Source organism: Mustelus asterias, chromosome 12 (assembly GCF_964213995.1).
Source record: "Mustelus asterias chromosome 12, sMusAst1.hap1.1, whole genome shotgun sequence".
NCBI classification, from domain to species: domain Eukaryota; kingdom Metazoa; phylum Chordata; class Chondrichthyes; order Carcharhiniformes; family Triakidae; genus Mustelus; species Mustelus asterias.
Genome location: NC_135812.1, coordinates 14,220,858 through 14,233,313, shown reverse-complemented (window position 1 = coordinate 14,233,313; position 12,456 = coordinate 14,220,858). Strand labels below are relative to the sequence as shown.

Genomic DNA, 12,456 nt, shown 5'->3' with positions numbered 1-12,456 from the left:
CTACTGTACTTTCAAGGCAGCAAAAGCCAGCTAATGACATTGCTGCAACCATCTCGCAATCTGCAGCACAGCGTGTGATTTTTATATTACTAGTAGATGCAATCTTTTGCTTTAAGCTAAACAACTATTTAGCCACAGAAGTTGCATGCAGTTGCCAAAATGATCTCTCTCATGAGTACTTAGGAGTCACATTGACCTAGAACAGAATTGCTGCGTCCTGTCTACCTAATTTATTTTCTTGTCCATTCCTTGTATTGTCCATTTTTCTTCCATTAGAATGTACCATTATCATTAAAACATGTAGTCATTACATCATAGAACAATACAGTCGCGGTACACCATTGTACCCACGCCAGCCATCCAATTAATCTCCCTACCCTTTCCCCATAGCCCCAAAATTTATTTTTGCTTCAAATATTTATCCAATTCCCTTCTCAAAGTTACAGTTGCATCGTTACAGGAGAATATTCCATATCACAACAATCCTGTGTTTAAAAAAAAGTCTCCCCAGGCTGCCTCTGGTTCTTCTGCTTGTACCTTAAGTGTGCGTTCTCTGATTGCCAACCTTACTGCCACTGTCAACCATTTCTCTTTATTTACGGTTTGAGTTTTCAATGGGGTCAGTTGTCTTGGTGAAATTGGCTGGGGGAAAATCCATGCTTTTCCTGATCAGAGATAAGATGGAGTGTCTATAATCAGTAGGTATTGTTTAATCAGCAAAGTTACTTCAGTAGCAGTCAACACCGCACTTTAATTAATAAACATTTGCAACAAGACTTCACAATATTCTTGCGCCTTATGAGCTGGCTGCTCTGTGTCACCTACCCCCTTCATTCAGTGGTGTGATTCAGGGAGCTGCAACTCCACACTGTGTGGATGCCATGTGTCACATGCAGAAAGAGAGTGAGGAGCCTTTTTGTGCAAAATGGGACGAGATTGCATGGGTCACAGCAGGATTGCACGTCACCAGCACTAATGCTTCTGTCTACACTTCCTGCTGCCTCGGAAAAGCAGCCAGCATAATCAAGGACCCCACACACCCCGGGCATACTCTCTCCCACCTTCTTCCCTTAGGGGAAAAAGATACAAAAGTCTGAGGATACGTACCAACCGACTCAAGAACAGCTTATTCCCTGCTGCCATCAGACTTTTGAATGGACTTACCCCGCATTAAGTTGATTTTTCTCTACACCCTAGCTATGACTGTAACACTACATTCTGCACTCTCTCCTTTCCTTCTCTATGAACTCTATGGCCGCACGGTAGCACAGTGGTTAGCACTGCTGCTTCACAGCTCCAGGGACCTGGGTTCGATTCCCGGCTTGGGTCACTGTCTGTGTGGAGTTTGCACATTCTCCTCGTGTCTGCGTGGGTTTCCTCCGGTTTCCTCCCACAGTCCAAAGATGTGCGGGTTAGGTTGATTGGCCATGCTAAAATTGCCCTTAGTGTCCTGGGATGTTTAGGTTAGAGGGATTAGTGGGTAAATATGTGGGGACGTGGGGGTGGGGCCCGGGTGGCGTTGTGGTCGGTGCAGACTCGATAGGCCGAATGGCCTCTTTCTGTGCTGTAGGGTTTCTATGGTTGGTTTCTATGCTATGCTTTGTCTGTTTGGGGGCAAGGCCCAATACTTTTCACTGTATACTAATACATGTGACAATAAATCAAATCAAAATTTTATCGGGTTTAGCCTAAATTGTGGATTTGTTTTTTTTAAGCAAGTAACGATCCGGTTTAATTCAAAAATCACACGGTCTATGTATCATCACCATCTCGTCAAAGCAGCTGAATGCAAGTGTGCTGGAGTACCTCCGGATTGGTGATGTACGTACAATCACTGGGACTGCTGTAGTGGCGGCCATTTTAAAAAGAGACAGAATGGCCTGGATCATCTTGAATCATTTCCAAGAGAAACTTGTTGGATTCAAACACAATATTTTTATCCATTCATGGGATATGGGCGTTCCTGGCTCGGCCAATGTTTATTACCCGTCCCTAATTGCCCTTGAGAAGGTGGTGAGCCTCTTTCTTGGACTGCTACAGTTGTAAGAACATTACAGTGCTTGAAGGAAGGGAGTTCCAGGATTTTGACCAAGTGACAGTGAAGGATCGGCGATATAGTTCCAAGTCAGGATGTTGCGTGGCTTGGAGGAGAACTTGAAAGTGGTCATGTCGCCATGTATCTGCTGGCCTTGTCCTTCTATGTGGTGGAGATCTTGGGTTTGGAAGGTGCTGATGGAGTGTTGGTGAGTTGCTGCAGTGTGTCTCGTAGCTGGTACACACTGCTGCTGTGGTGTGTTGGTGGTGGAGGGATTGAATGCTGAAGATTGTGAATGGGCGACAATGAAGCAGACTGCTTTGTCCTGGCTGGTGTTGAGCTTCTTGAGTGCTGTTGGAGCTGCACTCATCCAGGCAAGTGGAGAGTATTCTATCACACTCCTGTCTTGCACACTATAGATGGTGGACAGGCCTTAGAGAATCAGGAGGTGAGTTACTCACCACAGGATTCTGAGCCTCTGACCTGCTCAGTTTCAGTTTCTGGTCAATGGTAATCTCCAGGATGTTGATAATGGGGAATTTAGTGATGGTAATGTCATGAGGCAATGGTTAGATTCTGTCTTGTTGGTTATTAGATAGTATTGGTGTGGCATGAATATTACTTGCTACTTATCAGCCCAAACCTAAATATTGTCCAGATCTTAATGCATATGGATACGGACTGCTTCAGTATCAGAGGAGTCGCACAAAGATGGTGCCAAACATTGTGCAATCAGTGAACATCCTCACTTCTGACCTTAAAGTGGAAGGAAGGTCATTCATGAGGTAGTTCATAGAATTCTTACGGTGCAGAAAGAGGCCATTCGGCCCATTGAGCCTGCATCAACAACAATTCCACCCAGGTCCTATTCCCGTAACCCCACGTATTTACCATACTAATCGTCTCTCTCTCCCTCTCTCTCTCTCTCTCTCTCTCTCTCTCGCCTCTTCATTCAGGCCTTTTGTCCATGTTTGGACTAAAGCTGTAGTGAGGTCAACAGCTACGTTGCCCTTGAGGATCGCAACTGAGCGTCAGTGAGCAGGATATTGCTGTGTCAGTGCTGCCGTGTAGCACTATCAGTGATACCTTTGATCACTTTGTTGTTGATCGAGAGTAGATTGGGCTGGTAATTGGCCGGGTTGGATTTGTCCTGCTTTTCTCCTGCTTTGGGCTATTTTCCACATTGCTGGGTAGATGCCAGTGTTGCAGTTGCAGTGGAACGGTTTGGCTCAGGGCTAGTTCTGGAACACAAGCCTTCAATACTGCAGGAATGTTGTGCGGGCCGATAGGCTCTGCAGTATCCAGTGCCTTCAGCTGTTTCTTGATATCACATGGAGTGAATCTCAGTCATCACTGCGGTTTGCAATAATCCCAGCCTGTGAGGACTCCATGTAGACCTGCTCTTTCCTCAGTGCCTCAGGGTAAATACAAATTGTGGAGGTGGCCTCAATTGGCATTGGTCTGTCCTGTGTAGATCTTGGATCTCTCTCTTGTGCCTACATCAATGTGACAACGTGGGCACATTTTGTCGTAATGAGTGTGCATTTCCTGAAGGCTTAGGTGCCTCTAACGCCTGAAAAGCTGAACCTTGCCATTAAGTTTCTATACTTGTTTGTTTTGCCAATATTCCTTGATAAGTAGTTTATTTCTCTCCTTTATAGTTTGTATTTTTATAATTTATTATTTAATCTCTGAATTTGCAAAAAGCAATGAATAGGTTTCAGTACTGTTCACATTTCAGAGTGGAAGGGTAAAGATTCTGGGTGAAGACTTGGAGAAAGTGAGTCATTTCCTGTACCTGGGATCACTGGTGTCAGAAGATCATAGAATCCCCACGGTGCAGAAGGAGGCCATTTGGCTCATCGAGTCTGCACTGACTACAATCCCAACCAGGCCACAACCCCACACATTTACCCTGCCAATCCCCCGACACTAGGGTCAATTTAGCATGGCCAATCAACCTAAGCTGCACATCGTTGGAGTGTGGGAGAAAAATTGAAATATAGAAATTGAAATTAAGCAAAGGATTAGCTCTGGTTGGTTTAATTTTAAAGTTTATTTATTAGTGTTATAAGTGGCTTACATTAACACTGCAATGAAGTTACTGTGAAAATCCCCTAGCCATCACACTGTGGCGCCTGTTCGGGTACACTGAGGGAGAATTTAGCATGGCCAATGCACCTAACCAGCACGTCTTTTGGACTGTGGGAGTAAACTGGAGCACCCGGAGGAAGTGCAGACACGGAGAATGTGCAAACTCCATAAAGACAGTGACCCAAGCCTTAATCAAATCCGGGTCCCTGGCGCTGTGAGGCAGCAGCGCTAACCACTGTGGAAGTTGGAAGAGGTTCAGTGGCGTGTGATGTGATAGAAAGGTATCACTGAAACTGAAAGGGAGAATTGACCAGACGGTTGTGAGACCGACCTCGTTATACAGTGCAGAACCTCGAGCAACATCAAGAAGAGAGGAACCACGACTGGGTACTAATGAGGTGCGGATGTTGAGATGGATGTGCAGAATAACGCAAAAGGACAAAATCAGGAACCAACACATCATGGGGGGGGGGGAGGTGGCCAGTGAAGACTGTGGCAACATCAAAGAAAATAGTCAAGAAGAAATTGACGTGGGATGGTCATCTGTTGTGGAGAAAGAGAGGAAATGTGGTGAGGCAAGTAATGGAGATCGGATTGCCAGGAAGAAGGAGATGAGGAAAACCTAAGATGAGAGGGAAAGATGCGGTGGTGGGAAACTTAAAACGCAGTGGGATAGGAAGAGGACTGGCAGGAGAAGGCAATCAACCAGCATTGTAACAACCCCAAGTAAAATGGGAGGAGTTAAAAAAAGAAATAGATTAAACACATTGCCAAAACATCTTTTCAGTTCTTTATGAAAATGTATTTCTTTAAGTTAGTGGAACAACTATAGAGAAATATGTCAAACTATTTGATGTGAATTCCTGTGTAAACCAGAAAGCGTTTATTATTTCTATCACAGTTCTCTAGGATTTATGTGGCACCTTTAACATAAACCAAATAGGACAGACTTAGAATTCCTACAGTACAGAAGGAGGCTATTCAGCCCATCGGGTCTGTACCGACTGCATCCCACTCAGGCCCTATTCCCATAACTCCACACACTTACCCTGCTGATCCCCCTGACACTAGGGTCAATTTAGCATGGACGATCAACCTAACCCGCACATCTTTGGACTGTGGGAGGAAACCGGAGCACCCGGAGGAAACCCACGCAGACACGGGGAGAATGTCCAAACACCACACAGACAGTGGCCCGAAGCTGGAATTGAACTTGGGTCTCTGGCGCTGAGATGCAGCAGTGCCCACCATGGTGCTCCTGGATGTTTAAATTTTCTTCATTCTTCCCCATTGTTTTGGAAATTGGATCTTAAGTCAGTTTCATTATGTTTCCCATATCCTCGAACCTTAATGTACAAACTCTCCCAAATCATGCTCTCTGTTCATTTTATAGATGCAATTTTTCTAATCAAGCATTTTTAATCATTAGTGTCTTGGGAGAAATTTGCAATGATTCTGTGAGCTCTTCTCAAATTACAAAACTGACTGCACTGCAGGGTAATTAATTGCGTGGACAATTTCGAGACATTGCAATATAGGGCATCATATAAATGAAGGATATTATTTTGCTTTCTTCCTCTATTTTCTTTTTCTTTGTTTCTTCCTTCGGTTTTCGCAGAATCTGATACGTTCCCTCGTGACTCGAGGCTTTCCACTTTTTGTGCATCAATCAACATATTTATCCATTATCTAACATCCTGAGAAGCTGCACCTTTCCCGTGCTGTAAAATAATCCTCATTGCCAAGATTAAACCCAAATGTAACTGATGGGCCCCTGGAGGGATAGTCTGAGTATGACCAATTTAGCACTAATTGCTAATGTGCGTTTCAGAATATTTCCCAGAAGTAACTGGTACTTGGGTTCGAAAATTTCTGTGGTTGGACAACATATGGGCACTATTAACCTCCTTGTTGGCGCGATGCCAGCGTTTCCGATTGTAGTAACCTTACCCTTAAAAGCTGTGCTGCAGATACATACATTTAAACTAGACCAAACTTGATTCTGCACAAGTCCTTTGTAATGTTCTGATCAGCCTTTTCTCTACCCACTTCTTCTTTTATTGTAAACTTTGGATCGTTGTTTACACCATTTTACACTTGCTCCATGCTCTTCTTCCTTTGCACTAACCTACCCATTTGGTACTTTGTAACGTGGCACAGTGTTTAGCACTGCTGCCTCACAGCGTCAGAGACTTGGGTTCTATTCCCGGCTTGGGTCACTGTCTGTGCGGAGTCCGCACACTCTCCCTGCCTCTGCGTGGGTTTCCTCCGGGTGCTCCGGTTTCGTCCCACATTCCGAAAGACGTGCTGGTTAGGGTGCATTGGCCATGTTAAATTCTCCCCTTAGTGTACTTGAACAGGCGCCGGAGTGTGGTGACTAGGGGATTGTTCACAGTAACTTCATTGCAGTGTTAATGTAATCCTACTTGGTGACACTAATAAATAAACTTAATCTTAAAAGGGGCACTTCAAAGGAGCACAGATGAATTTTGAAGGCAGAGCAAGGAGCAAATTTTATCGACATGTCTTCATCGAAGAAAAAATACACCCCTTTATTAAAAAAAGGCTTTTTCTTAGTAATTTCCTCGCTTTCTCATTCTTCCTGAAGGTGTACACTCTCTGCTGGGTACAGTCCCACAGGCACCAGGAGCCTTCCTGCATCTTGCTCAAGCAAACATTATCCATCAGAGCCTGAGCTAGAATCAGCAGCCTTTTTAATCATTAGAGACAGCACAGTTGGGACTGATCCTCTCCTTGTATATTGTCTTTAAAAAAAAGGTGCGCTTCAGGCAGGGGGTGCCTGGATAGCGATCAACATCATAAATCCTGGTTGGTATTCCTCTCTGGATAGTGTCTCTACCATTGTCCTGACTGAGAACAACTCATTCAGCAGGAATAACATCCAGAAGCTGCCTGCTCTGTAGCTTCAGCTAGTCACATCACATAACCTTGCAAACTGTCTGGGGGTGAGGGAGGGAGTGGGGTTAAAGCCCATCGTGCTTATGGCTAGATACTGCCATTCAACTTTCCGTCAACACCTCGTTCTCCCTTCTGATCCCTGGCGTAAGTAAAACAAGGAAGTAATAACAGAGGAAGATTGGTTGCAATAAATTGCCTTTCATGACCTGCAGGATTTCCAAAGTACTTTACAGCCAATTAAGTGGTTTGAAGTGTAGCCATTGTTGTAATGTAATCCAATTTGAGCATAGCAAGATGCCACAAACAGCAATGTGATGATGACCAGACGGTCTGTTTTTCAGTTAATTGAGAGATAAATGTTGACCCGAACTCCCTTGCTCCTTTTGGAATAGTGCTCCAATGTCCTTTACACGATTTAAGAGGGCAGACAGGGCTTCGGACAGATGCCTCGTCGAAAAAAGGCACATCTGACAGCACAATCCTCCCTCAGTAATAAATGGAGTGTTCATTGTGCTCCGGTCTCTGAATGGGGCAGGACAGGGAGCCGCCACTGACACTAGGGAGAATGCTGTTGACAGCCAAGGTTAATTGATAAAAAATGCCTGAGACAGAAAGCTGGCGAGCTGCTTGAGAGGCGTCCACCATGTAGTGCGCTTAAAAAAGGAATAAGCTGTATCTTACAAACTTGTACCTGGCCTTGGGGCGGGGAAAGGTTGACTGCTCTGGTGCCCGTAGCCATACCCTGAAGTTCCTTGAAGTCCTGATCAAATTTGGAAGATCTGTCTTGTAATGTTTTTTTGCCACATGCATCAACACCACTTTAGTGTTGTGCATTTTGAATGTCACCCGCTCTTCTTTTCCATGCTTTCATCTGTGTGAAAGGAAGGGCACTAAAATGCTTGATTGGAAAGAAACATACTTGAGCAGGAAGGTATCCACTTTCCTCACTCCGTTTTCCTTCTGGGCATCCGGCAGAAATGGAACAAAAAATATCACATTCACACAAGGAATAGAAGCAGGATTAGGCCACCAGGTCCTTCAAGCCTGACCCGCCATTCAGTACGATCATGGCTGATCTATGCCAGCCTCGGCTCCTTTTCTGTGCCATTTCCCCACAATCCTCTATCCCTCAATCTATCAAATATTTATCCGCCTCCACTTTAAATACTTCTAATAATCCAGCCTCCTCTACCCTTTGGGGCGGAGAATTCCAGAGATTCACCACCCTCTGCGGGAAGAAATTCCTACGCACCTCAGTTTTAAATGACCGACCTTATAGCTATGTCCCCTTGTTTGAGACTCTCCCACTCGTGAAAACACCTACCCTGTCAAACCTGCCTCAGGATCTTACATGTTTGAATAAGGTCACCCCTCACTTCATAAGGCAGCTACATACACTGACCAAGCTAGGTGTTCCAGCTCTTGCATGGCCAGTGTATTTACATCGAAACCACCGGTCTGTGTTGCTGGTGCGATGTTTTGGTCAGGGAGATGGAATGACCAACAATTAGCCAACAAGATGAGAACAGCCTAACTCGGTATAAGAATATTTTTTAAAAAGTTGTCGTTGATTTTGCCCTGGTTAAAAGTGTATTTGCTTTCTGTGAAATTTGGGTTTATTTATTTCACTTCCCAATGTTCCCACGTTTATCACCTGCAGAGCTGCACGTAGACAGCATTGTGCGAGTTACGGGGAGATACCAACACCATTGCCTTCTGAAAGAGCTAGGCAGGTCCCAAGCTGTACCGCAAACAATTCAAAAGAGCAAGTCTCAAAACATTTGGCCTTTTAAATCATTGGAGAGTCGATCTCGTGAAAGTGAGAAGCGAGGGGCTTTATTTTGCATTCTAACGTGTTGGACAATTGAAAATAGCCTCTCTGACCTGCGTCAATATACCGCATATAACAGATGCATGTGAGCTAACACAAAGAGCTGGAATTTTTTTTTTTGAGGGAGGAGAGACAGTTTTGTTTCCCAAATGTTTTGCTGTGAATCTTGTAGCGCAAAGAAAATGACACCTCCCTGCAATTGAATCGGATGATTTGAGCTTTGATAGCATAAGATTTATAAAGCTGCTTGTTTCCCAGGCATAGTCTTAACTGGTGCGTTTCCCATGTGCTAATTTCTCCACTGCTACGTCACATATCGGGGCGGCGCGGTGGCCCCACAGCGCCAGGGACCCGGGTCCGATTCCCGTCTCGGGTCACTGTCTGTCTGTGCGGAGTCTGCACGTTCTCCCCGTGTCTGCATGGGTTTCCTCCGGGTGCTCCAGTTTCCTCCCACAGTCCGAAAGATGTGCTGATTAGGTGCATTGGCCGTGCTAAATTCTCTCTCAGTGTGCCCCGAACAGTGTGGCGACTCGGGGATTTTTCACAGTAACTTCATTGCAGTGTTAATGTCAGCCTACTTGTTACACTAATAAGTAAACTTAAAAAACATATTTAACAGGAAAGTTTTCTTGCGCTAATTGTATCTCTGGTCCATATTTCAAATGTTTTTTTCTTTTTTTTTCCCCCCCTTCTCATTGCCAGGAACCTCAGTGAACTGATTGACAGGTTTGTGGCAGATTTCAAAGCCCAGGGTCCTCCAAAGCCAAACACCGATGAAGGGGGAGCTGTGCTCCCTAGCTGTGCCGATCTGTTTGTCTACTACAAGAAATGCATGGTGCAGTGCTCACAGCTCAGCACCGGAGAGCCCATGATTGCTTTAACTACCATATTCCAGAAATACCTGCGAGAATATGCGTGGAAAATCCTCTCCGGAAACCTGCCCAAGTGAGTACGAAATGATCTTTAAACAGCCAGGCGGAGTATTTCCTCTGCAATCAACAGCAAATGATTACTTGATTTCAAATCAGCAGTAATAACATCCCAAATCGGTGTAATCCCCTTCAATTAGCTATGTTCCTAAATGAGGATCCCCACGTGTAGCTTATATGTCTCTCGTGTCCAGGGCAAGCTAAGCCCAGTTAAAAAGAGAATGCTGGAAACTTGAGAGCCAAAAGATGTCATTTGGACGAGGGGTTCAGATGAAACCAACGTGGGCCATTTTAATAACTCCTAACTAATCTCTATTCAAGATTAGGTTCCAAGTTAAAGTTCACTCGTTTACATTTTGTTTACTTTAATGAAGTTTATTTTGATTTGTAGAGTGCACTGGGAAGATTCTTGAACTTTTGATCTATTTTGTGCCGAGGGAACGCCACGGGGCAGACTTTCCCCTTGCTGCGATTGGCATAAATGTTTGTGTAGGCTCAGCATGGGGAGACTCAGTAAATCGGATGCAAGCAGAAAGAACAACTGGTCCTAATTGGAATGAACTGCAATCATTTTCGCCATATATGGTGCTGCACAGATTCAGTTCACCAGGTTGTGTGCAGATTTTTGGCAAGCTCTCTGTTCAACATTGTTCTTGGAACCAGAAGTTTTAGTGAACCCGAAAATCCCGAATAATGGTCAATGGGTACATTTTATTTTGACGTTATGCATCGTTTTCCTGTACGGCAGATGGAAAATCCTGCCTCCCACCTTTGTGCTTGGGGTGAAATTGGAATATGTTTGAACATCAATCTGATGGGTTGGGCGTGTACCAGGCGGTGTTGGGATCGTGATTATAATTCCCCACATGGTGAGCTTTGAAGCTGAACTGTGCAGCTTTTGGCGAAAACCGAAGCCGCCGCACTTCTCCCACATGGAGGGAGCAAACACCGAGGACCAGTTGGTCCAGGCCAGCTTCAGCACGTCCAGTAGCTGGCTGAGTAACAGCATGTGGGGGGCAGGTCTTCATCTTGTCTTCTCTGCGGCTTGTGCTGAAAGGAAACTGCAGAAGAAGAGGAAAAAAATATAGAAAATTCCGATAGAAACACTTGAGTTGACAAGAATTATTACAGCACAGCTGGGATTTCACATGTGGATCCTTGAGGCCTTTCTAATTTATGGTACTGTACATGTAAATGACAGAGTTGAAATGTCTACACCCGATGGCCGGAACTCTATCACCTCGCCCGCCACGGAATCAGTGCGGGCGAGGGTCCGACAACGGAAATCTCCGTTGACCTCAGGCGGGAATTTCCAGCCGCAAAATCCCGCCCTATGCCTCAGTTGTGGTCTTTGCAACAATGGCTGCAGTTAAGACTTTATGCAGTTGTCAACGTAGCTTCTGCAGTTTGAGGAGACCCACCTCAAATGGACCGCGCAGTGAAGATGTGGATGCCAAGAATGGCCTTCTGATTCAGCTGCTGTGTCTGAATATCTTGGTAATGAGATATGTCCACAGACGTAGCCTTATTGAAGAGGGGCATGCGGGCATGCTGAATCTGTGCCAGGTCTGTTATATTTCTGTCCTCTGAAACAAGGGGCAACATTATAATCCTGTCTTGCTGGCTCCATACATGTTAATGTCAAGCAAGGGCAAGAGCATTTGGGGTTACAGCATCTCAAACCAGTGTGCACTCCTGTAAGGCCTGAATCAGCAGATGCCTCACAAAATTACCTGACAATGTTCACTTGGGTGAGTCATAGAGTTGTACAGCACAGAAAAGGCCCTTCGGCCCATCGAGTCTGCATTTACAATAACTACCGCTAAAGCCACGCTAATCCCATTTTCCAGCCCTTGTCCCTGAATGTTGTGATATTTCAAGTGCACCTCCAAGTACTTTTTAAAAGTTGTAAGGTTTCCAGCCTCCACTGCCTTCCCAAGTAATACCTTCCAGATTCTCACCACCCTCTGAGTGAAAATGTTTTTTCTCAAATCCCCACTGAACCTCCTGCCCCTCACCCTAAAACTGTGTCCCCTCGTGATTGACTCCTCAACCAAGGGGAACAGCTGCTTTCAATTAACCCTGTGTATACACCTCGTAATCTTATATACCGCAAGCATGAGGTGGGGGGGAAAGGAATGCAAATATATAAACAATAATAACAGCCTTGAGTATCCGAATTTAATCATCTCTTCAATAAACATACATTTTCTGATGGAAATATATTTTACTTACTGCTGAAGGGAAGGTTCCCTCAAACTATGGGAGAAAAATGGTTTGGGTGCAATAACATCTTGCCGTTATATAGCACCTTGAAACATAAGGGAAACCCAAGGAACTTTGCTAGGAAAATTGGACGCAGATGGAGGGGCAAGCGTTAGGGGAAGCAATGTGGTCAAAGGGGTAGGTTTTCAGGGGCCTTTGACACTAGGGAGAGATGTGACATGCTGTGGGGCCTTTTTAATTCATTTGTGGGACATGGGCGTTGCTGGCTGGCCAGCATTTATTGCCCATCCCTAGTTGTTCTTGAGAAGGTGGTGGTGAGCTGCCTTCTTGAATCGCTGCAGTCCACATGCTGTGGGTTGACCCACAATGCTGTTAGGGAGGGAATTCCAGGATTTTGACCCTGCGACTGCGCAGGAAAGGTG

General features: G+C 45.0%; 1 protein-coding gene across 1 annotated transcript in view; it reads left to right on the top strand.

Moving 5' to 3' along the window:
- vps53 (VPS53 subunit of GARP complex) overlaps positions 1-12,456 on the top strand; it is a 293,849-nt gene that overhangs the window by 168,769 nt on the left and 112,624 nt on the right. The window contains exon 14 of the mRNA XM_078224778.1: positions 9,582-9,824. Within this exon, the coding sequence (XP_078080904.1) occupies positions 9,582-9,824 (243 nt within the window). The remainder of the gene's footprint in view (positions 1-9,581; positions 9,825-12,456) is intronic.